The following is a 25,345-nucleotide window of genomic DNA, read 5'->3' on the forward strand; positions in this document are numbered from 1 at the left end:
AACATGCATAATTGGTATCAGGTCAAATAAAACCATTACTTCTGAGGATACAGCAGTACTTGTCTAATTGTATAACAGCCTGCATCATGTTAACCACATTCAAACAGAAATATTACAGTACATACAGTACGAAGAGGTGGGGGAGTCAGATGTGCTGAGAGGAAAGAAAAAGAAAAGGTCAGGCAAAGGTGAGAATGAGTGAGAGGGAGGGAGAGAGAGCTGTTTCAGCAACGTAAAAGACCTACAGCTTATTCTATAAACTGCCAGAGCAACAAGCAAGACTTATCTCATTTATCCACATTTGTCCTGGAGAATGGCCTATAGGGACAGGGCTGCCTACACCTTTCCCTCTCCAGGGGCCAGGAGACTGGCTGATCAAGGGGCTTTAAAATAGAGTGTGTGTGCTTGCTGAGATACAGATAAGCAGTCCAGGTATCTGCTGGTATTTACATAAAGCTGAAATCATTAATATTTTGAATTAATTTAATGATAGGATTGTGTCAGAATGGTAAACTAATATTTCATTCTTCTTCTGGCGAAACAGTTTCACAAACATGGCACTAGACTAGCTGTAGTTTGAACTTGTTGGAAGTTAATAACAGTAAATGTAAATGGATGTGTGGTGGTGTGGCATTGGTTGCCAACTCCTGCACAAAATAAATGCATAACGTGCATTTACTGTAGCATAATAGTTTAAAATGTTTTCTGCAGACACTTTAAAAAGCAGCATGTACCTATTACTGCAAAGACCAAGAAGCACAGCAAGACATGCATGCGCACCTTAATACCACTGCCTCTATTACCTCATGTGCTTCCTATTGACATCACATAGAGAACAGTGAAAGATGATCAGGCAGTTGCAAAGAAGTCACATATGTGTGTGAGTTCAACTCCACATTTATCCACCTATAGATCTGAGTTATGAGTCAGGAAGATTCTTAAAATGACTTAAAACAAAGCATATTTCCATATTCCCTGGAGCTACAGTACCAAGCCAAGGAAAAAAAACACCATAACTCAGAAAACTCTATGCCAGTTTAATCAATCAATCAAACATAGCATGTATTACTTGCTTATAGAGTCACACACTCCATTACCTGACTTACTGTAGGGGCTGACTGGGAAGTTCGACATTCTGTCAGATCAGGGCTCCAGTCTATGTACACAATTGACAATCTCACAATCTCTTTACACAATTTTCTCCTTAAAAGCTTCCAGTGGGGTTAAAAGGCCTGGGAACAATGGCCGTTTGGACAATTAAGTCAATATCTGACTGCATGTAGTCATTAGGAGCTTAGCTTTGAGAGAGAAAAAGCAGAGGCAGACACAACACTCAGCATTACCAGGGTGATGGAGAGACCCTGGAGAAGCATCTCATACACATACAGTATTGGCACAAACACACACACACACACACACACACACACACACACACACACACACACACACACACACACACACACACACACACACACACACACACACACACACACACACACACACACACACACACACACACACACACACTGAGCAGTCATCCTCACATGCACTCTCACATAAAAACAATTGCATGCATGCCTGCACACTGATGTCAGACTGAAACCATAACTAGCTAAGATCAAAGCCTGGAATCCCACCAGGGATTGCAGCAAGGTGAAGAGATTGTATAAAGTTTTTAAGTGTTAGGGAGGCCTGTTGGTGTGTGCAGAATTTGGAGTAGACACATAAGTGGAGGACTGAACATGCAGGTGAGAGCTTCAGTGAAGTCTAAATACAGAAAAGGCACTTCTGTTGCAATAATAGAGAGCTAGCATCTAGGTTAGAAGTGCCCACCCAAACAAGAAAAGCTCAATCCCAGGTTCTGAGAGGAGGGCGAGTTCCAGCTGTTGAACGGAGAGTATTTGGCATTCAGCGCACAACTGACTGCCAATAAAAAAAGTACACTATCTAAAGTACTCTGATGGATGAACAGTATCATCGCAGCCTGCATATGTATGGTAATACAGACAGTGAAGTGGGTTCAAATGAAAAAAAGTGAGGATTGAGGTATGAACATATGAATATAAATGTGTGAAATATTGATCCATCATAATGCCTTTGAACCAGCCATATTTCATGCTTATGTCTTGTATAGTAATTTGCTCTCTGCTCGAACACTAGGGCATGTGTCAAAAAAGGACGGGGGGGGGGATATATATATAATATCTAACGGTCTCGTCTTGGATGTCTGTCTGGCTCGCTGTTATTGAATGCAAATGCATGCATGTATAACCTTTGGGTTGAAAGGCTCTCATCTTTGAAGCGTTGACCTACACATAAATATGTTGTACAGGTCCTGAGCACAGACAAATTCTGACTCTCGTTAGCAATGAGAGCCACAAATACTGTCAGTGTAAAAGGGCTAGAGCAGAGGGGGAGGAAGAGGAGGAGGAGGAGGAGGAGAGGAGAGGAGAGAGGTGAGGCAGTAATGATAAGAGCCTGTACAGTGTGCAGTATAGAGGAGAGTGGGTAGCAGAAGAGTTGGAGGAAAATGGGGGAATGTGAGTCGGAAAAAGTTTCAGGGAATTTCAGGAGGAAAAGTTCAGCAATGGTAAAATAGGAAAGAAAATGAAGAGAAGAGAAAGAAAAAAAAAAGCATTGTGAGATTTTAAATGGAAGCAAGTATATGGCAGTCCAGCCTCCAACATTGGAACATCTTTGCAGTTTCACACTAAGCCTGGTCTTACATCAGACACTGGTCTTCCTCCTGAGAAAAGTCAATCTCTGGTGACTACTTCACCTCTTCCTGCCATTTCCCAGGCCCTCACTTCTTATCCCTTCTCTCACACTATCCCTTCTTTATCCTGTTCTCTACCCTAGCATCTTGGCCTTTGTGATACATGCCTCCATCATCTGTATACCCTATACTTTACTCTGTTCAACACCTTTCACTACACACCATCTAGCCCTCATAATATCACCCATACCGGTTCTTGGTTTCGCGCTGTCTCTCTTTTGTCCTTAGAGTCCTCCCCCTCAAGTAATACTGATGACTCTTCCCAAGGCCCTTTCTGATCCAGGGCGTCAACTGTGTCAGGCCCAAATCATTGGACTCTCTATTATAAAAGGTGCTTTCCACTGGGGCTACAAAAACCATTAATCTCCCTGGGTCTGGGTGATACGATGTGTAGACCTGCATTGTTCAGTCAGGTAGTAATAAAGGAGGATGAACAGGACAGGGGCAGAGGTGTGTACGGAAAAACATGCTCATTCACACGGTGAAAAGTGACAGGTTGGGGTCTTATTCTTAGGTTAACTGTACAAATAATTAACATATTCATTAAAATGGTGTGTGGATGTGTGTGTGTGTGTGTGTGTGTGTGTGTGTGTGTGTGTGTGTGTGTGTGTGTGTGTGTGTGTGTGTGTAAGAGAGTTTTACAAATTAACTATAATGTGAAATGTGTGAATTGTGTGTAGGAGAAAAACAGTGGATAAATAACATGTGAAACACACACTCTATATTAGGGACACACCAATAGAGGATTAAAAAATGTATGTTATATATCCTATTTAAACCTTTTTTTGTGTGTTTATATCTTTGTCTTTGAATTTTCATTTGGAACTTTTAATCTTAAAGAGAGACAAAAAATTAAATGAGAGTAAAAAATAAAAGTTTACTTTTGCTTGTTAACAAGAATTCTTGCAGTGTATTAGCAGAACAACAAAATAAACCATTTTCTCCAACACATAACTCGCTTTTCTGATGTCGGGGAAAACCATATTTGTATTAAGACCTATGGAGCACTCTAGTTTTAGTTGTATTGTTGCAGGGCATTGAAGTGTTGTTGATCCTCGCTATCAGAGTTTTCACAGGATTTTGTGACATATAATGTATCTAACAACACATCTGATGATGCACTCTAAAGATGATCACACAGCTCTAGTAAGACACTTCACTGTCACTGTCATGTTTCATCATTTATAAATGCTCTCCAGGCTGCAGACTTTTTGTGCTTCTAGCTGTGCTAGTGGCCATTTACAAAGTGGTGTGCCTTTCTTTAGTAAAGCATCTTTGGGCATTCTCTATTATCTGTGGGCACTGTGAAAAGAACTGCTTAAAGCACAATTTTATTTTAATAGTTGCAGTAAGTCACAAGGTAATTCAATGATAACAACATGAGAGAAATATAGTGTTTGAGGCATGAAATTTAATGCTGTAACATAATTTGGAAGAGGCGTCTTGATTAAGTTAGCTCTAATCCATACCATAAAGAAAATAATATAGCCCCCTAATTACCCATTTAAACAGATTAATGAAGATAACACCTTACTCAAATTACTGGTCAAAATCAGATTATTTATGTACAACTTAATGAAGCTTCAAACTTAATGAAGCTTCAAAGCTCTAGTTTTCTGTCAACTGACTGAAAATGCTAACTTCAGATCATTAAATCAGTAAAATACAACACCAAATCAGGAAGGGAGAAATAAAAATGACAGAGAACTAATGCACCTTCATGATAGCAAAAATAATATAATTACTTTAGCTTTGTTTTTTTAGGAAGCAACTTTCAAGAGACTGTTACCAGACTGCTTAGCTCAATCACATTTTTACCAAATAAATTACAGATACATTTCATTCAAGAGTTTCATTTAAAATCAGTATTTTAATGGTTTGGGGTTTTTAGTATACTGAAAAATGTATTATTCTGGTAGTGAGCCTACCAATTTGTTTGCATTGGGATTACAGATTTTGCCTTTAAGAGGAAAACTAAAAGGAGAGGACATGCTTTCTTTCTTTAGTTTTTCTGTATAACTTGCAAGATGATCCACTTTGTAGGCCCACTGTGATATCATGAAGACATTCTGGCTCAGTACCTCCTCATTAACATAACTATAATATACTTTATAAGGAATCATCAAATAACAGTGAAGACACCACTGAATAGAAGAAATGGATAATTACACTCTTAATACCGGAAAGTGCTTATGGAGTGTCCTGAATCAACGTGTGTTTGTTTTATTGGTTATTAGCAGGTAAATCGTTAATGCAATTTCACTGTCAGACATTGAACCACTAGACAAACCAATTGTTAGTCTATCCTAAAACCGGGAGTACCTTGGCTATCATTTTGGGAGTCTCTCTCTCTGAGTAGGTGTAGAAGGAATCTTCTCTTAGATGGGTGTTTCTGGCAGTGCTGGCAGCATGTCCAGTAGTGTGGCTCAGGATGATGGAGGTGTGTCCTGAAGAATGTAAGGCCTCTTCCTGCTGCAAACTCTTGGCACAAATATCATCCAGCACCACTTTAACACAGTGTGCCATGTGAGGGACCAGCCCCCGAAATGCTGACCTCCAATCAAACTCCAAAACCTGCGCCTGCAAAATAGGAGATGAGTCAACAGCCAATTAATATGTTAATGCTGGTGGGAATATTTCACCTGTTGCACGTCACTGCTGCAAAGGCAAACTGTTGCCTTTTTGTAATTATAGAAAAATATTATAAGCCTGAATGACACTGAATAGTTGTAATAGAATATAAACTTCCTCACAGGCTCTTAAAAAGGACACAAATCCTTACCTCTGGTGTGTGGAGTGCTTCTGCTGTGGATTTCTTGCTGTCTGTTGTCAGGTCTGACTCCTCACGACTCTTTTTCAAGATGCCTAAATGACAAATAATGCGTACATCATGTAATAAATATCTTAAAAGATATTAAACAATAACTGTGCCTGGTCAAACTCTCAAATCATGTAAGTGAAATGTCCCCAGGGACCAACAATAATTCCGGTTCAGAAATGAAAAGCTATGGGGTGGTACATCTTTCAAATCGATGCATTATTTAACATTAATATTTCCATATCACTTATAATATACTGTATCATATCATGTGTTAAAAGTCTGACTGTATGCCAAGTGCGGTGACTTGAAAGCAACTGTATATAGCTCAAAGCCAGATATGGGTCACATTGCTCTCATCTTTCCCCCACTAGCCGAAATGAGACACAGTGGCTGGAGTATAACTGTATACGCCTCAGAGGAAGCAGAAAAAGGCAGTAAATGCTAATGGCAATGGCTTTACGAGTCTAAATTTGGGGCTTAGATTTGATTTGAACCCAGATAGCATCAAACACATATGGGGTAATACCATGAGGGAAGACTATGTGGATGTGTGGGGAGATGGGGGAGTGTGTGTGTGTGTGTGTGTGTGTGTGTGTGTGGAGGGGGGGTGACATGAAGACAAGCGTACAGGATGTTGGGTTGGGTTGCAATTAAAAAGCGTGAACATCAAGGCCACAGTTTCCTAATCAGAAGGCGAAGAGTGAGACCCCAGGCGAGGCAATTTAGCCGAACAAGACCGCATGGAATGGAAGAAGGAGGAAGCAGCAAGCGCATCACTTTTTGACCTTTAAGCCCATCTGATGAATTTCTGGTAATTAAGCCGTTTGATTGCCTGGAATTAATGATTTGGATAACTGCCCTTTAAAGGCTGTTTACCTCTCTGTAAATTGAGCCTTTCTGCAAGTCTTGTTTTTGTAAATGTAACCTTTATGGAAATTACTCCATGCACCAAAAGCTTTCATTTAACATCTCTGCAGCGGCAGTTCAAAGGGGAGAGAGGAAAATGATACTAAAGTCTTATATAACACCCAAGATAATTCCCTACTAAAATAACATTTCTTCAGACACAACCGCTAGAACATGTAACATTGTGTGCATGTGTGTATGTGGGGGTGTAACTGGACTGTTTATGCCTGGAGGAGTGACACACATGTTGGGATGTAGCCAGAGTTTTTAAAAATACTGAGGTCATGAATACAACTCCCCCCCCCACTGTAACCCCACCACCCTCACTTTTCTAATTATTTAGAGTATTCATATTTTATTTATTCATTATTTGTTTGATCATTTTCAGTACATTCTCATTGCCTACTTGATAGTTGAAATGCTGCTCCACACTTCCAGGCAAAAACCCTTGTGAGGAAACACTAAATATATTTCAATATTTTTTGGGCTAAAAATTGTGAATTTTAAGCATATCTGATCTAAAGAATATTGAATCAGTCTTTATTTTTTTAAATTGTAAAATGTAAACTATACTCCAGGTTACTTCCCAAAGTACCAAAAAAAAGTAAAGACAACATGAACTCAGTGATCTCAGGGGTAGCTACAGTCCTGATTACACATCTAATATATACATGTGTGTATTTTGAGAGGATAGCATCATACCTTTTACAAAAGGAGTCTCTCCTGTACAATCAATAAAGGTCATATTAGTGACCAACTCCTTCACAGTCCCCTCAAACCCCAGCAGGGTGCAGGCCAGCTCGGTTAACGCCCTCAGCTGGTGCGAGGTCAAACTGAAGCTCCTATTTTTCATGGGAAGCTCCAATGGCGCTGTGAAGAGGGAAAAAAGAATGTAGAAGAGGAAAAATAAACAGTGCATATGTTTATGAATGTATGACTGACAGATAGATAGAGGAGTAAGAGCTGCACTACAGTTTACAGTTCAGCAAAGCAAAAAACAATTTCATGAAAATAGGTTTTTAACCGAACCTCCCAACCTACATGCACTCAACAGAACCCCCCCCCCCCACACACACACACACACGCACGCACACACAACCCCACCTCCTTCTCAAGTCTTGACTTGCACGGCACCTCTCTTATAAATATCGACCCATTCATGTTTTCCCAATACACAGCATAAACAAAGAGACAGTGAAAAATATGCAAAACTTTGCTCCCCAAGAAGTCACACATGCACATCCTTCTCTCTCGGCACAAAACTTTTCTCCCCCTAACCCGCCGATGACCCCCTCGGCAAATATGGATTTCCCATTTTGGAGGCTGCCAAAGCCATCACCCGGGGGATGTTCCGCATTAAGCTGGAGAATGGGCGGCTGGGAGATGCGTTGCCATACTCCCAGACACATGCACAAATACTTTTGTGTGTCCGCTTAAATGAGCTCCTCCACTGCAAAGGCATTTGGGAATGGATGAGCTCAGTATTAGCCTTGACTCTGAAAGAACGGAGATGATTGAGCGTTGAGAAGAGAAGGAATAAGGGGGGGGGTCTTTTCCAATAATTGTAACATTATTGCCTCTGGATCCTAATGTAATTTTGCTATATTGTTAAACAAAATCTGGCAATATGACAACACACTGTCCCCAAGGATGCCTGGTTTAATCATGCATGAGGTTTGACTCCCTCTGTGTGTAGACATGTGTGTATATTTATGTGAGTGTTTATGAGTAAGAGTCAATGAGTTGTCGCGTGTTTGTGTCTGTCGGGTATGTACACGTGTGTTTATGTGCATGTAATGTTGGCCATTATGAATAACTTGATTTGTAGAAGACACTTTCACACACATTTGCACATGTCAGTCTTGCAGGATAATTGCCACCCTGCACCTACACTATGTGGTCACCATGGAATATATTCTGACCTCAAGTTTGTTTGTGTTTACAAGTCCAAGTGTATACATGTATTTATGTGCAAGTATGTGTGCATGCGTGTATGAAATCACATGTGAATAGCTGTGTAATTATTTAGTGTGTGTTCGACTTACGTGTGCATGCATTTATGTGTATGCGTAATTAAGCTGCATGGGTCCGCAGCTCGGCAGCTCCTCTGTAATGGGTTCCAGTGGGAGTCTGTGCTAGAGAGACTACCTCGTACTGCATGTGTACATGCGTGACCTGGCTGACACCCACGTGCCAGCCTCGTTCTCCAGCTTGCACAATCACACACGCACCAACAATCATGTCTATTTCTGAAGTCACCAGCAAATCAACAGAGCTTTCCGTGCCTCAACGCAGGGGCAAACTAAAGCTGTCAACAACTCAAGAGTAAACAATTTAAACCAGATAAGACAGCGACACATTTGAGAGGGAATCGCTGGATTCGCTAAAAAGCTTTCTCTACAACCACCTCCCCCCATCCCACCCTCTGCTGGGCATTCATCTGAACATAGCACCCATTAACCACCTCTTCATCTGGAGCATCACCTTTTCCAGAGCATCATCTCTGTCTCTCTCATTCCTAACCATTCATTCCCTCAACATGTGACCCTATAACTGTTTCACTTGCTCACTAAGTCACACTCTAAGTAGTCACACATGACCTTGATGTTTAGCAATGCTCTGCCTCTGCCTCTCATCGAGCTCTGCCACCCAGGCTATATAGGTATTTATAGTCGTCTCCCTAGCCAAATAGCCCTATAGCCATAGCAGTCTAGTACACAGCCATCTAAACCTCATTATACCTTTGTCACAACAGTGAGGCCAAATGGAGGCTCTCATAGCTGGTTGATGGAGAGGGTGTGCTTAAAAGCACCCAGGTGTGTCATATAGCATAGTGCATAGCATGTTTCATAGAGTAGAATGTGGAAGGGCACTAGCAGGCAGAAGAGTTCAACCAAAGGTCAATGTACTGAGAATCAATAAGGGAGGACTGGTGCTGAAAGTGGGGAGAAAATGATATGTTTATATGAGAGCTCCTCCATATGACATTATAGTGTGGAAGATGTTCTTATAAACAAAAAGAAAATCAATGGTTAGCCATATTACAGTGATAACCATAAACGCATCTTATGAGAAGCCCTCAAAGCAAATAAGCATATGTCAAGCAATATGTCATCCAACAAAATGTGTGAAAAAACAGCGTGTGTGTGTGTGTGTGTGTGTGTGTGTGTGTGTGGGGGGGGGGGGGGGGTTCCATATGAAGCAGAAAGGGACATTATAAAACATTTCTGAAAATACCCAACTCTGCAAGTCTACAGTGGCCAGTTTCAGTTTGTAGCTTTTAACAATGACAACAATGTAACACAAAAGAAAAAAACAAACAGAGCAGGTATTTTTGGCGAGCCATCAGTCTTCTCCTTGTCTGTCTCTCCTGTGGGTTCCACCATCAGCTCCACAGCACACTCTCTCATACACACACACACACTGCTCTTGACTGGCAGGGAACAGAGAGAGAGGGGAGAGAGGAGGAGATCTAGGGGAAGGGAAAGGGGTGGTGGTTAGGGATGAAAACATGGGGAAGAGAGGGAGGGAAAGAGAGGGAGGGGCGGGATAAGGGAATTCCCTTAGCAGTTGTTATTGATTCCGGTGTTTACGGGCGAATAGTTTAGTGCCGTTTACAAAACAGAACAGATGCAGCCAGTGAGCAAAAAGGTAAACAATTGCTGTGTGGCGGGCTGCCAAATCCCCAGTCTGATGTATTAAACTCACGGTGAAGAGCATTTCCCCTTTGGCTGCACTTATTGCCACTTCATTTCCTCTTCGCTCACATACACACTCACTCCTTCTTGCCATCTCCCCCCTTCTCTGTGTCTCTCTTTCTCTCTCGTTCCCTCGTTTATCTGAGGGGGAAAAAAAAGGGAGAAGGGCGTAGGGCCCCTTTTGCCGTCTGGCTATTTTCTGTCCTTCTCTGACCCAGGAGGCCCAGTTCTTCCAAACAGAGCCATTAGTAGGGGGAATTGCATGTGTCTGACATGGCCGAAAACCAATTATTAGACACTTTCTACCAAATGATGCCCAAGTCTTTGGGGAATGGGCAATCATGCAATAATTTAGCCACTGATTTAATTTCTCTCTAGCACAGCATCTCTCCCTCTCTCATCCTCTGTCCCTCATTTTCCTCTCTTTCTCTCATTCTGTCTCTCTGTAGTGTAAATCAGAACATCAGAGGGGTGGTCGGCCTCTTTCTTACCACACTACCTGACTGGCCTTTAGTCTCTTATCATGTAATCACAATATGTGAAGATGAGCTTTCTGTAGATGTGTGTGTTGCGTTGTGTTGTACACCACCCTCTACAGGTGATGTAAGCATTTGGTTTCATTAAATCCAGAGAGATAAGGAAGGAGGAATTTCAGAAGGCAAGGCAATTTCAGCCCATCTTAAAAATCATCATTTGTTCTTTTCATATTCAATGCAGAATCCAAATTCGCTAAATAAATAAAAAGATTTGTTATTTCCTTATTCATTTATGAATCCAACACCCATAAAAACTAATAATGTCTTACTTTTCATGCTTTCCATTTTATGCTCTAGTCAAAAATAGGAAATGAAAAAACAGGCCATAGACCAAATTTGATTTTGATATTTTATGTATTCAATTTGTATTACCAGGAAGTTAGGCTAGTCTAACTTTGCAGCACATACAGTTGGGTGATGGCGCTACCTGATTTAATGCAATGAATATGAGCTTGAATATCAATAAGTATTTTGGAAAATGTCATGTTAAAAGTCTTCACTTGTGTGAAAAATCAACATATAAAAGATGGACATCGTGTCTCCACTTTGCTTCACTTTTGAGGAATTGTCACATCATCCATCTTTTATGTATCAATAGTGTGAACATGGAAGTATAATGCCATGGATACAATGAGTTAAACTGTGGGCACCAACGTGAGACCCATTTGTTCACATTTTGGAAAACTAAGTTAACTATTACTATTTCATTTTTGCTGTGTATCATTGAATATACTGACGACTATCACTCAATTACTTTGATACTGGAGATATCTTAAAAACCGGAGGATTCTCAGGCAAGTTCTGAAGTATTCCCATTCCTGTCCAAATACATGCGTAGTAAGTTAGACTGTGTGCTGCAAAATGAGCCTTGTTTTTTATTTTCCAAAATACTTTGCTGAAAAAAACAAAACACTTATGTTCAAGTTCATATTCATACATTAAAATTAAGTTTTCTATTTTTGACTTAATCATAAAATATAAAAAAGTATATATTATATTATAAAATAAGCCGTTACTAGATTTTTTTGTGTTGGATTCACAAATGAATAACAAAATAACAAATTATTCTTTTCCGATTTTATATTGAATATAAAAAGAATCAATGATACACTGATTCTTAAACAATGGAAATTCAATCTGCTTTACATATTTCATACAAAAATGTAAAGTAATTCGTATCTCTCTTTTTATTAACTCTTTGAAATTGTATTCTGGATAAGTTGTGGTTGCCTTAGAGCTTCTATACATAGGCCTGAAAAGACAGTTACAATAATCTAAATTCAGGTAGAAATAAAAGCATGGATCAGCTTTTTGACATCTGGATGTGAATCCTCTGACCCAGTTTTTCAGATAATAAAAGAAGAAGAAGAGGTGATCTGCGAAAAAAAGTGTATATCCGAGTCCAGGTATCTGGCCTGTTACAGTTACTCTGTTTTGTCTTTATTTAGTTGAAGTCAATGCTGGCACATCCATGCAGAAACTGTAGGTTGATGGGACCATAGGCAAGAGAGTTATGTAAATTTGGGTACCACCTGCATAATATCAATGTCAGGCGGAAACCTTGTATGTCCAAAATACTATTCAGGAAATTAACAAAACAAAAAAAACGTGTGTATTTAAAATGATTTACCACTGCATCACAAAGTTGGTATTGTTGGTTTTAATAATAATTCCTTGGTTAAATATTTGTAAAAACCCACAGACAGACGTAAACAGCCCAACAGCAACAACCTGCATGTTAATTAAATGGCCAATTTAGCACTGCACTTCTATAACACTGTCTACCTTACGATTAAAAGTATAAAAATTGAAACAGCTTCTTTCTTGTCAAAACCTATATCTACATTGCCTATAATGCAATTGAACCACAGGTAGTTCAGTTAGAGATTAGGTGATATTTTATTTATTTAAGGCATATTTCATGTCCTATAAATAGAACAGGTAATAGTTCACAGAATCAACAGTCCAATTCACACACACACACACACACACACACACACACACACACACACACACACACACACACACACACACACACACACACACACACAACATCCTTTAAAACATTTAAGAGCAAAACTGTGAAAAAAAGTAGTGCTACATGCAGAGCTGCAGCAAGGAAAAAACAAAGTGACAAGTAAAAACTGGACATGACTCAACACAACTATCCTGCAAGTTTCTCCTGAAGTGGCCACAATGTAGATTTTCATAGTATGCAGTCTGGGATCCTCATTGGATTTTAGACATAAACATTCACACGGACTTAAATAAAAACGGGCTGGTTCATCCCAACTGTGCATGTGCACGTGTGTGTATCAGTGCAACACATAATTCTTACATAGGACTTTGCTCTTGGCGTGTAACGCTATGGCTGTTGAGCACTTTTATGTGTTTCTTTTTGTGCCTGTGTTTTCTGTGTTTCCATGCCTTCTCGTGCGTTCATAGGGTGTCAAGCAGGGTCATGTGGGTGCCTTGGGGTACGTCTATCCATGTATGTGTGTGTATGTGGGGAGGCTATGAGCCACTGTGGACCGCCCGCTAGGCCCTGTGACAGCTGGGGTCCTCTTCGTCAGTTGCGGCCCACTGCTCACTCAGACAGCGTTATTATGGGAGGCCTCCTGCTGTGATTCACTCTGACACATGCACGCACACATACATGCACACAAACCACACAAGCCTTGGTCTCTCGTGGCCCTTTCCCTGGGTGCTGTCCAACCAGGCCACAGCAGGGGTCACCTGCCCTTCACAGAAGGGGAAAGTAGCAATATTTGATATCTCAATTAAGTTGCCTTCTGAAGAAGGAGGCGTTAGTGGTGATGGTGGTGTTCTTGGTGGTGAGAGAGAAGCAGGGATACTTCCCTCTGCTTGATGTTTGTTTTTCTAAACTCCTCTGTGTTTGTCTTTGTTTCTGGTTTTCTTTGCAGTGACAGTCAGATAGAGGTTAAGATTTATCTGGCTTCCTCCACGTAGTTAAACCGATCAGCCTGGAATGGAAACCACGGCAGAATGTTTTGCCTATTGTTACCATGGTGATGGTGGCACATGCAGATGCGGTGGCTAGTAGCTCCCTTTAACTTTGCTACATTTATGTTTTAATTTGTTATTTTTTGCCTTTATTATGGAAGCACTTACCACTTTTTTTTAGTGGGGCTCTTTATTTGCCTGTCTTTATTTGTACAGTGACAGCCGAAGATAGACAGGAAAGGGGGGGACAAGAAAGCCTGGATAAATGGAGAGGAGAGGGCTATGCCCAAGAGCCAAAAAAAAGCTGCCTTTTCGGTCAGGAACGGTCGAGTGACAAGGAAACGGAAAGCGGAGACATCATCAGAGACTGGAGAGAGACCTCAACACCAACAACACTAAAGATATGTGTCAGGCAATCGGACTTCCTTACAAACAGACCCCAGGCAGTTCGGATTGTCACACCTCCCCTACTCTAATGCTCAACACCAGAGCACCCCAGGGCTGTGTGTTCAGCCCGCTGCTGTTCACGCTGAACACCCTTGACTGCATCCAACATGGAGCGAACTCTGTTGTGAATATTGCAGATAACACCACCATCATCAGCCAGATTTCAAACAATAAGGAGAATCATATCGGGAAATCAACAATCTTGCAGGGTGGTGCACAGAGAGAAAACCTGCTCAACGTCAACAAAACCAATGAGCTTGATTGTTGATTATAGAAAAAAAAGAGGCAAAGGCACACATCCCTGTCTACATCATGGGAGCTGATATATATACAGTTTATATATATATATATTTGTTTAATATTGATGGATATATATATATATATAACTTTTTACTTATTTATTCATACATTGTTCGAATGGATAAATAAGAATAAAAATGATGTTTTTATTTTTTTCCCGAGTTGCATAAAGGCACTACAACTTGCATTTTGTTATACAACCCTGTGTTGTAGGATGATGATAAATAAATCAACCTTGTACCTTGTCTTGATGGGAGCATTTCATTAAAACCCACTTATTTAGTGCCCTTGTTCACATTATTGTTTTCAAGCCCTCGGCCAATCACACTGACTCTTCATCATGAAGTGCTGGCTGCTCTCAATAAGCCAGCCATTTTTGTCTGTGCTTTCTCAATAGAAGGTGCCAGGAAAATGTTCATATCCTTGAGCTTTTCAAGAGTGATACACAAAAGCCATTGTGACCACTCGGAGGAAATGGGGAAAAAATAAATGGCGAGCATAATACACATTCTCAAGGGCCATGAAACATATTCTTCTCTGTGATTTCACTGGAGCCATGATTTAGAGAAAATGAACACTGACACACCCTCACACATAAACACAACCAGAGAGTAAAGACCCAGCTCTTCTCATTAAGATTAGTAAACAACCAGTTGCTCTAACTGTCTTAAACAAGGCCATTTCATTGACGTCAGGACAGGAAGAGAGCGGCATGAAAAAAGATAATCTATAAACTGGAAGCATCATGCAAACACACATGCCCAAATGTACTCAGACACACACACACACAAACCCCCTACCTAGCCCATAATTACATGACAGCATGCAGGTGCACATCCCTGGCTGGCAGTGTGTATAAACTCAGGCAGAGATATGATCTAGTGAGGAGCTGCTCTTAATAAATATTAACAAACGCCATTCCCAAGTAGCCTCAATCCCCACAAGCACCTCCAATGCCAGTCAGAGCCGCAGTCTAGCTATCTCGCGTCACTACAGAACCTCTCTCCCTGCTGAATAGACTGCTATGCTTTCTCTGAGAAAGTTCAAAGAGGCATAGAGGGCGAGGGGGGCTGGTAGCGGTGAGGGTGAATGTGCTTGCTATACATGTTCTAACTCAGTTCTTTTTATCTATAGGGAGCTGCCATCATCGTCATATAGGGAAATTAGTGGAAGTGGAATTCAAATCAGTGCTATCAAAATGGGGTTGCATAGTGTTTGAACAGAATTTCACAACCTCGGCTTCACTCTTGTGGTCGATTGTTAAGGAATAAATTGTATATGTGTATGCAGAGGAGTTGGAATGAAAGGCTTTTGATGTTTCACAAAAACACGGTTCTCCTATGCATACAAATGAAATTAACTGATACCATATGGAAATTTAATGATGCATTTTAAAAGGGAAGGTATTAAATGACTCTTGATCACACAGTTTTCTAAGTAAGACAGTAATTAGTGTGCACACACAAACTAGTATCCAATCAAAAACAGTTGGGCAGACATGCTCACATGACACATGCTTAAAGGTGATTGAAAATGCACATGCACACATCAAGGCGAAAAATAAAAGCTAAAAACTCAGTAAAACTTAACAACAGAAAATGGTTTTAGTAGTGTTGGTGTTTCTGCACGGGTGTCAGGTGCATCTCTTGGAAGGAATATTTAAGTGGGAAATCATAAAGTTAGAGAATTTGGATGATTGGATGAACCTTTATCCCACCATATCTCTAAAATATATATTACAGTATTTGTGTTATATTGGCAAAATATAGCAAACACACACACACACACACACACACACACACACACACACACACACACACACACACACACACACACACACACACACACACACACACACACACACACACACACACACAGTGACATGCACTTGCAGACTTGGCCCACCCACTTGCTTGCAGACTCAGTGAGGTGTGTTAGTAAGGTTTAAAGCCTTTATTGTTCCTGACCAGCCAACCTGTCTAGTACACTCCTCAGTCTCACTGCTCACCCCATTACACTTGGAAAACTACAGGAAAATAGGAAAAGACAAAAAAAAAGAAAAAGGGAGAGGAAGCGGACACTGGAGAGATAGAATAAAGGAAAGGGGGGTGAAGAAAAAAGAGGGCTGAGACCCTTCACATCTGTCTAGGTACAATGTCAGAGCCTGCCTTTGAGTCGGTGGGGTTAAAAGAGGAAGCAGATCTCACTGTGAACGCTGTTAAATGGTTCAGTGGTTTGACAGTGGCTGATGCTACAGACAGCACTGCTCCCCTGGGAGCCTGCACAGTCTCCCAGGCATGGCTCTTATCAAAATATACCTACCGCCTGCCTCTACTGCAGAAATAAACAATAACACAGCGGGGAAGGAGGGAGAGATCTAAGGAGTCATTGGATGCTTATGAAAATAGAATCACTTTTTTTTTTTTTTAGCACTGTCATAATTGTCTTGACAATTATGGGCGTAGCATACAGTATAGACAGTAAAGTGTGAAAGCAGATTATGCATTAATGTTCAAGCTTTGGCTCTTAAGGAGCCACGGGCATTTGGGTGGCGGATATGTGGGTTCTTGAGCTTTTTGGGGGGGGACTTAAAACATGAACAACAAAAATGTAATCCCAGTTGTAGCCCTCAAAGCTGTGTTGCAGCTGATTGTCAAACACACACACACACACACACACACACACACACACACACACACACACACACACACACACACACACACACACACACACACACACACACACACACACACACACACACACACGTAAAACCAGCACAGGCAAAACTGCTCCATTTTACCATCATTACACAGCACGGGTCCCCCGCTCCCTTTGGAGCCGTGTTCTGCCTCCGGTGCTACATTTGACGGTTTGTTGAGCGGCACGTAGGTGTGTAGCCTCCGCCGCGTTACGTGATCAAACAGCCCAACTGACGCATGGCCAATTATCCTGGCTGCCTCCTCTCATCTCACATTTAAGGAGAGGGAAAGTAAAAAACAGAGAGGGAGATGGAAAGAGAAAGATGGAGGGAGGGAAGAGAGGGAGAAAAGACGCAAGACTGGTGGTGTGTTTATCGAAGAATGGCAGATGTAAAAGCACTCTTCTCCTCGTTCCACAGGGAAGCTGACATGTGCACCATTTTTGAAAAAGTAAACAATGGCTCACACACTTTACATTTTTTTCATTGTGAATCTTTACCCTCAGCAAGCCGTAAATAGGCCAATATGAAACAAACAAAGAGAATATGGGGGGAATTAAGTATCAAAAGTGACACAGCTTGTGAAGGACTGTGCTCCTCTCTTGTCTCAGTGAATAACATCACTGCCTGTCCCAACACAGTGACACATTCTGCATTTATTTAAGTATTAAAAGTACTTCATATTTTCTTCTCTCAAATATCCACCACGCTGTGTGTTACATAGGTCGAGAGAATGCTGAACCCTGCTATTACTGTTACACCAACTCTTTCTCAACCCCTTGCTGTTCTCTCATGATTGAGGAAGGTTTAATTTCACTTGTCCTCTGTAAGGTCACAAGGTCATGTGAAGGTGCTGTTCTGCCCTTGGTATGCTTTAATAGACTTTATTTATTTTTTAATGAAAATCCTGTTAACAGGACAATACATTTATCAACACAATTAAAATTTTCCAAGATGCCATATTGCATTAGGTTTGAGGTGAAGTGAATTAACTGTGGCTTAAATGCACTGTGGAAAGATATGGCATGGACATTTCTTGGCATCAGAGCTCATTACAGTCATAGTCAACTATGTGGTAAATAGTGTTTAGAAGTAGTTTTAAATGCAGCTTTGGCTCTGGGAATGCTGCTCATCTCTCTTTGTTGGTAAAGAGGAAAGTGAGGCAGACAGGAAAGAGGGCAGTAAACAGAAAGCAATTACAATGGGAACAGCAGTTACTGAAAATCTCTTACAGAGGCCTTGACTCTGGCTCAGATCACAACACACTATAGCTGGAAAGTAACAGAAAAATAAAAAATGAAGAGGAGGGAGAGAGAAAATCGTTAGCCTTTACTGGGTTACAATAAGAAGCAGGAGGAAATAAGGCAAGGAAGGAAAAAACAGCTGTAAGGCACATCTGAATAAACTGGACTACTAACTAGGACTAGGAGAGAGAGAAAAGAAAACAGAATGAGCAGAACGAGTAAAATAGCTAGCAGATCTAAAAACAGTTTTAAGAGCCACTTACCTACGGTTGCCCGGGACCTGGCTGAATATTTCTTGAGCTTGCTGCTGAGCGTGGTGTTGTCTCTCAGGGCCGTCTCAGATTCTCTCTCCATCATGGAGGCCAGTTCTCGGGCCACAGTGCTGAGGTAGGCCGCATTTAGGAAACCTAAGATGGCGTGCGGTTCTGCTAGTCTTGAAAGGACATGGAGCTCTTCTGTGAGGGCTTGGGTCAGAGCTGGGACCACAGAGCGGAAGCCAACAGCCAGTCTGTCAAAACCAGTCTCACCGCCTGGGCTTGAGCTCAAGGCAGAGAACAGAAGATCCAGCACCGATTGGCTTCTCAGACCCTGGATAATTCAAATCGAAATAATATTACTGTGAAATAATTTGTATACTACTGTGTAATTTTATTACATCAAGTTCACTATGTGGATAAAAAATGTAATTTAATTCAAATAGGAATATTATTCATGCAGAAAATGATTTTTCGTCGTTTCATCATTTTCATATCATTTTATCGCACCTGGTAATGTGTGAGCACCTCAGACTCAGGGTAAAGAAAGAACAGCTGTTGCAGACAGCGGACGCGTTCAGGGATGGACAGGGTGGAAATATGTCTGGGTCCAGGATGCTGTGGACTGCGGGAAGACAGCCGGTCCAGCAGGTGGCGGCGCAGCTGGAGACGCACATCATCCCACGCCTCCTGGATCTTAAGGAAAAAATAAAATTAAGTGCAAAAATACACTAATAATCAACAACAACACCTTGAGAGGGTATAAGAATCTTTTGTAGTGATCAGTGCCATTATTAAGGTATAGTATAGCCTAAGTAGGATAGTATATCTTTCTTTTTGGCAAACACTCAACTGCTGAAATATGCATTAGATTAAAGGATATGTTCACATTTTTAAATCTGTCTTAAAACAACACTCACATGCCAATATGTTTATTTTAATTTATTTATATTTATCAGTGGGTTGCTTTAATTGTCTATCCTCTCCGTACTGTTTTTCCTCCGATGTAAAGTTTTGAATACTTTTTTAGGACTGTCCCCCATTACTTATATTGAAAATGCCTTAGAAAATGATCTATTTGTGCGCAGCATAGAGGACAAATAATTCGAATTACCAACAATGCTTTCAATGCACATATGGATGTGTGAGTATTGTTTTAAGACCAGCTTAAAAAATGTTTAACCTATCCCATAAGTGATCATTAACTAATTAAATATAGTAAGTAATCATCAAATTGAATGAATCAATCTCAAGGAATATTACCTCTAATGAAGCGTCATCTCTGACTGTATGTACCAAATGGCTGAAGGAAGCGGTCAGTTGAGAAGGAAGAGAGGAGGAAGAAGAAGGGGTACAAGGAAAGCAGACACCACACTGGGAAGACACATTCAGGAGTAGATGCAGTGTCACCTCCTCTTTCCCCTCCGCTTCAGACTTCAGGTATTGTTGCTGAGCGTAACAGGGGGGGAATGGAGATGTTAATATCACTGGATTTCATTAGCCACATCACAGCAGTGCAGAACGGACCCTACAAGTCAGAATATGTTGCAGCCAAATTGCATAGTACAGGGCTGTCTTCTTGCATCTGGAGGTCTTGTTAATAAACAAGGCTGCAGTTCAACAGCTAAATGTTAATAACAAAATATCTCTGCAATTAAGTGGAAAATTGAGACTCTCATCAGTGGATATTGATAAAATCATTATGATCAACTATACCACCATCGGTTATTGGTTGTCTTCTAGATTTCTTATTTTAGAAAAAATCTGTGCAATATTTAAAATAAATAGCACTAATTTTATGATTATTATTATCATCATCATCATCATCATCATCATCATCATCAGTCAGTCAGTCAGTCAGTCAGTCAGTCAGTCAGTGTCATCATGACCCTGATGAATTACCAAAGCTCTGAAGAAGTCCATGAGCTCTTGATGTCCTGTGGTAACAGGCCTGAAACTGTTGTGCATTCTGAGGTTGAACCACTGCAGGCACTCTGAAGGGCTTGGTGGACGATCTCCTGTCCTGCAGTCACCCATTTTGGCCTGGAGCTCCTTTAGCTGCTGTTCAATGCTGAGAGAAAGGGAGAAATATTGTGTAAGTCTGAGCTTAAGTATACATCACCAAGCTCAGAGTACAAGACTAAAGCACTCAGCAAAATAAATGTTAACTTGGGAAATGAGGAAGAAAATCCCCCCAAAATTTTAATTCTTTATTCTGCTTTTGTTTAATTCTGACACCAACAGAAAGGAGCAAACTACGCAGAAAGATGGCATTTTAAACCAAATTTAGTTTCAATATTTTCAGTATTTCTTGTTAAAAATGTACCGCTTTTACCTTTTGACTGGTTTGATTGGGTCCATCTGATATTCTCCTACATGTCACATTTACCAGCACACAGCTGTTCCTGTTAATCTAAACTACTCCCTTATCCAGTCGTGATTGGAAAAAGTGTTTGACTGTCAAGATCTGCTGGGACAGTGTCTTCATTTTGAAAGGAGACGGTTGGGAGATTAAGTACACTGCAGTTATTCAGACATGCCCAAATGGAGACACTGCTGCTGCACCACAAACACACAGGGACAATACACAAACCACTCACATAAACACATAGACACCATGTTAAAGATGCACATGGATCTACACACCACATCACATTCGGTTCTCGCTCACTCTCATTCAGTGTCCGTACAGTGAGAAGACAGATACAGACGCATCAACAGTAATGAACACAGACATCCATATATCAGTGTGTGAGTGTGTGCTAAGCATCTGGTGTGAAGTTGCGTTACAGGCATCGGCAGGCATCTGAGGCAGACACTTCTTGCCGTCTCACGTCTTACTTCCCCTTGACACACACACACACACACACACACACACACACACACACACACACACACACACACACACACACACACACACACACACACACACACACACACACACACACACACACACACACACAAACACAGCTCTTTTGATTTTAACAGACTGCATCAGCTATTCCGTTTCTCCTTTAATATGACAGATTAGAAATGACATCTTTGGGCTCGACATGTTTAGTCATTTCCATGCAAATCAATGCATATATATTTGGCCATGTAAGGCAGTGTGTAAGTATGTGTGTGTGTGTGTGTGTGTGTGTGTGTAGGCCTACATACCTGCATAATTAAACATGTTATGACGTTGTGTTCATGTGTGACTGTGTGTTTCTTTGTCTTAATATATGTGCTGTATGTTCTGGTGCATACAGTAAAAGTAGGGTTGAAGAGATGAGACAATCGATTTGATTACCAAAAATCAATTAAGACAAGAAAATCAAGAAAATGTATAAATATCAAGGAACTGGAAAAATACAAGTACACCTTGTCATAAGAACTGCATCAAACTCATGACTGTTACAGCCTCATACGAGTTTATACTAACCAAACTGAAAGATTCAGTGTCAAAATTAATTCTCTGGGAACATGTAATGAGCAGCACATATTCAAATACATAATCAATATATTGATTAATTGCAGATCTACATTATCTTCTAGTCTTTCAAACTTCCAAACTATGTGTGAATGTGTGTGTGTGTGTGTGTGTGTGTGTGTGTGTGTGTGTGTGTGTGTGTGTGTGTGAGCTTACATGGTACAGAGCCAAAGTGCCATTTCCCCATCAGACAGCTCATCCCCTACCGCAGGTCTATAAACTGCCTCCTGCCTGCTCCTGGGCCATGAACGCATCCAGATGTCTTACAATGGCAACACATTAAATAACCGTTCAATCTGACACACTTTCGTTTCAGAGGGGAAAAACGCAAGGGGATAAAATGTTATAGACTGTTACAAACCGCTATCCTCTAGGTTGAACACTATCATTCTCTCTCCCTTTAACTATCTCTTCCTCTCTCTTCTTCTTCTTCTTCTTCTTTAGGCAGGCCAGATGATGCATCTCACTTTATTCTCTTGACACCAACTTGCTGACAGACAGAAACCTTGATTATAAAGTAGGTGTGTTTTTGTGTTTGGAGTCATTCAATTCCAGGCAGTATTTGTTACACAGAACTATCAAACCATTCATTAAAGTATAGGCCTTTATCAGATTTTCATGTTCACCTTGCCTTGTGTGTGTGTGTGTGTGTGTGTGTGTGTGTGTGTGTGTGTGTGTGTGTGTGTGTGTTGCTGTATTACTGAGCTAAACATAGTATTGGAAAGATATTGCCCTAACTTGTGACAATTATGTGAGTGACTATGCTTGCCCAAAAGCTCACTAGCTGTACAACACATCTGCAGCAAGGTCAAAGCATAACCAGTATGACGGCACCGTGTGTAAAATTAATAGACACCACTTTAAAGAACACAAAGGACTGTTCAGATGCTGGTTTGTTTGTGCGACCTCTGACTTTGCTTTCTCTAAGGAGAATATAACAATGACTTTCTGAAAATGTAGTTCTGAATACAATATACTTAAAAATAACAAAACCTCTTTCCGCTTAAAGAAAGCCTCTCAGGGTAGGCAAAATATAAAGAGAAGAAACACATATGTGAGAATAAATGCAAAAATAAGAAATGTGCTAAATTTAATTTTTACCATAGATTTCTGTCATAACCCATGTCTTGCAATTAAACTTCGCCGTAGATTAAATGGTAGCACAGAGCACTGTATGTGTTTATAGTACGTCATAAACATGGATGTTCGTTCTGGGCTCCACCCCAGGACTTCACACAGACAGCAGGTTTCAAATGGGCTTCCATCTGTAGCACACTTTTCACCGACTCTCTAAAGTTCATTAAAAGCAGAAATCGTAAGTAAACTGCACTGTAGATAGGAACTGGGTGGCTTTTCTCTTGTTACTTGGTTTGATAACAGAATTGAGGTCAGATTAAGCTTTCTAGGACATCCACCCTGATAGCCTGGGACTCTGTGAAGTGTAAAAGGAGTCTCCAGGACTCAATTTTGCCATATGTGGACACGACAAAATTAGATTGTTGACTTGAAACCCATATGAAGCTATAGACTAAGACAGGAAGGAGAATGGCTTTTAGGCTTCATACTCTTTCTCTACTTCCACTCCCCATCATCTCACTCTTGCCTTCACTCAACAAAACAATGTACTCTAATGGCTACAGCAACAGCACTTGCCTCTCAGATATATTTTCAAGCCTTGCCTGCACAGTTTCTCTCTCACTACTTCTCCTCTTTCTTTCCTCTCTCCTCAAAACTCTTACTTTCCTAATTTTCTTTTCTTTACTCTCGCCTTTCAATTACCCCTCCTTAGGGCCTTGTGCTGTAAGTTATAAAGTCAATGTGGATGGTCTGTGTCAAGAAGTCCATCCAGCTCCCTACAATGTTGCGACCTTTTGCCCGCCGGTGTAAAAGCTACCTGCAGCCTAATCAACTTGCCAGGATTAGCTCCGAACCTGATGACTTCCACTGCCAGCAGCTCAGACGCAGAGGAAAGAGACAGAGAGAGAATGAGAGAAGAGGAAGGTAAAACTGTGTAGAAAACAGAGGAGTCACAGAAAATAAAACCATTCAACTTTCTGTGTAAAGACGACAATGGACAAACCCGTAATGGCAAAAACGCAGGAGCAGAACTCAACAAAAGACCTGGAGAATGAGAAAAGAGGCTGAGGAAACTGGGAGGAAAGGATTCTTTAGGCCTCTTGACAAACATGTCAATCATCTTACCCTAACTGACACACACACACACACACACACACACACACACACACACACACACACACACACACACACACACACACACACACACACACACACACACTTGCACTTTCACTGCTGAAGTGAAATCTAATTGTTTTTCAGACCGGTCTAGCTTGACAGTCGACACCGCAACCGTGCTCCCCCCAACCTTCACCACCGCTGAGAGAGAAAGGGAACAACCGGAGGTCTTTTATTAGATATGATGGCACATTTCACAGCTCCCTGACTTACAGAAACCCAATCCCGCGATTAGTCAGCGCTTTGACGTTATCTTAAGTTCCTTGTCAGAATTAATTTAGTGTGGGTGGGCTGCTGTGGGGCTGTCTGTCTGTCGCGCTCTGCTCCCCTCCGCTCGCCTACAGGAGGTGGGGGGTTGGAGGCAACGGGGGCAGGAAGATCCCTTTCAAATAAGCCCCAGCTCCAGTCAGTGCCAAACCAGTCGCCTGAGAACTAAATATCTCCTCCATCAAAGGGCCCCATTCTGCAAGGGGAAAAGGAGTGAATGGGCTTGAATGAACAGGCTGAAAACAGATCCCGTCCTGGCCCAGCCTGTCGCCCACTTAGTGCCCTCAGCCCTCAGCCCCCCAGCCACCCAGCCCAGCCAATGATACCGGAGAACCGATACAGCTGATATACTAACTTAACACACGTGTCACGCACAGCTAAACACAAAATCAACTACATACTGCAAGGACTACAGATCAGTATTTTTGTTCAATGAAAAGGAACCTTGCACGATATTTCACTGTGGCAGGCTTTCAAGTCCGCCTCCTTGTACACATACGCAAAATCCTGATTATCAGAAGCACACACACACACACACACACACACACACACACACACACACACACACACACACACACACACACACACACACACACACACACACACAGAATCAAATTTAAAAGAATTGTACCCTGATCAAGATTGGCAGGCGACTAGTGAGAGCCATTTTCCTTGCCAGTGTGAAACTAGAGGCCTGTCTGCAGTGTCC

The 25,345-nt window shown here is 41.2% G+C and overlaps 1 protein-coding gene across 2 annotated transcripts in view; it reads right to left on the reverse strand.

Moving 5' to 3' along the window:
* Positions 1–25,345, reverse strand: part of kiaa0825 (KIAA0825 ortholog) — a 124,066-nt gene that overhangs the window by 91,022 nt on the left and 7,699 nt on the right. For both annotated transcript variants that reach the window (XM_051423727.1, XM_051423728.1), the window contains exons 3-9: positions 20,547–20,715; positions 19,908–20,093; positions 19,155–19,340; positions 18,654–18,978; positions 7,206–7,373; positions 5,559–5,641; positions 5,099–5,356 (exon numbers count right to left, since the gene is read on the reverse strand). In XM_051423727.1, the coding sequence (XP_051279687.1) occupies positions 5,099–5,356; positions 5,559–5,641; positions 7,206–7,373; positions 18,654–18,978; positions 19,155–19,340; positions 19,908–20,093; positions 20,547–20,715 (1,375 nt within the window). The remainder of the gene's footprint in view (positions 1–5,098; positions 5,357–5,558; positions 5,642–7,205; positions 7,374–18,653; positions 18,979–19,154; positions 19,341–19,907; positions 20,094–20,546; positions 20,716–25,345) is intronic.

Source organism: Dicentrarchus labrax, unplaced genomic scaffold (assembly GCF_905237075.1).
Source record: "Dicentrarchus labrax unplaced genomic scaffold, dlabrax2021, whole genome shotgun sequence".
Taxonomy (NCBI): Eukaryota; Metazoa; Chordata; class Actinopteri; family Moronidae; genus Dicentrarchus; species Dicentrarchus labrax.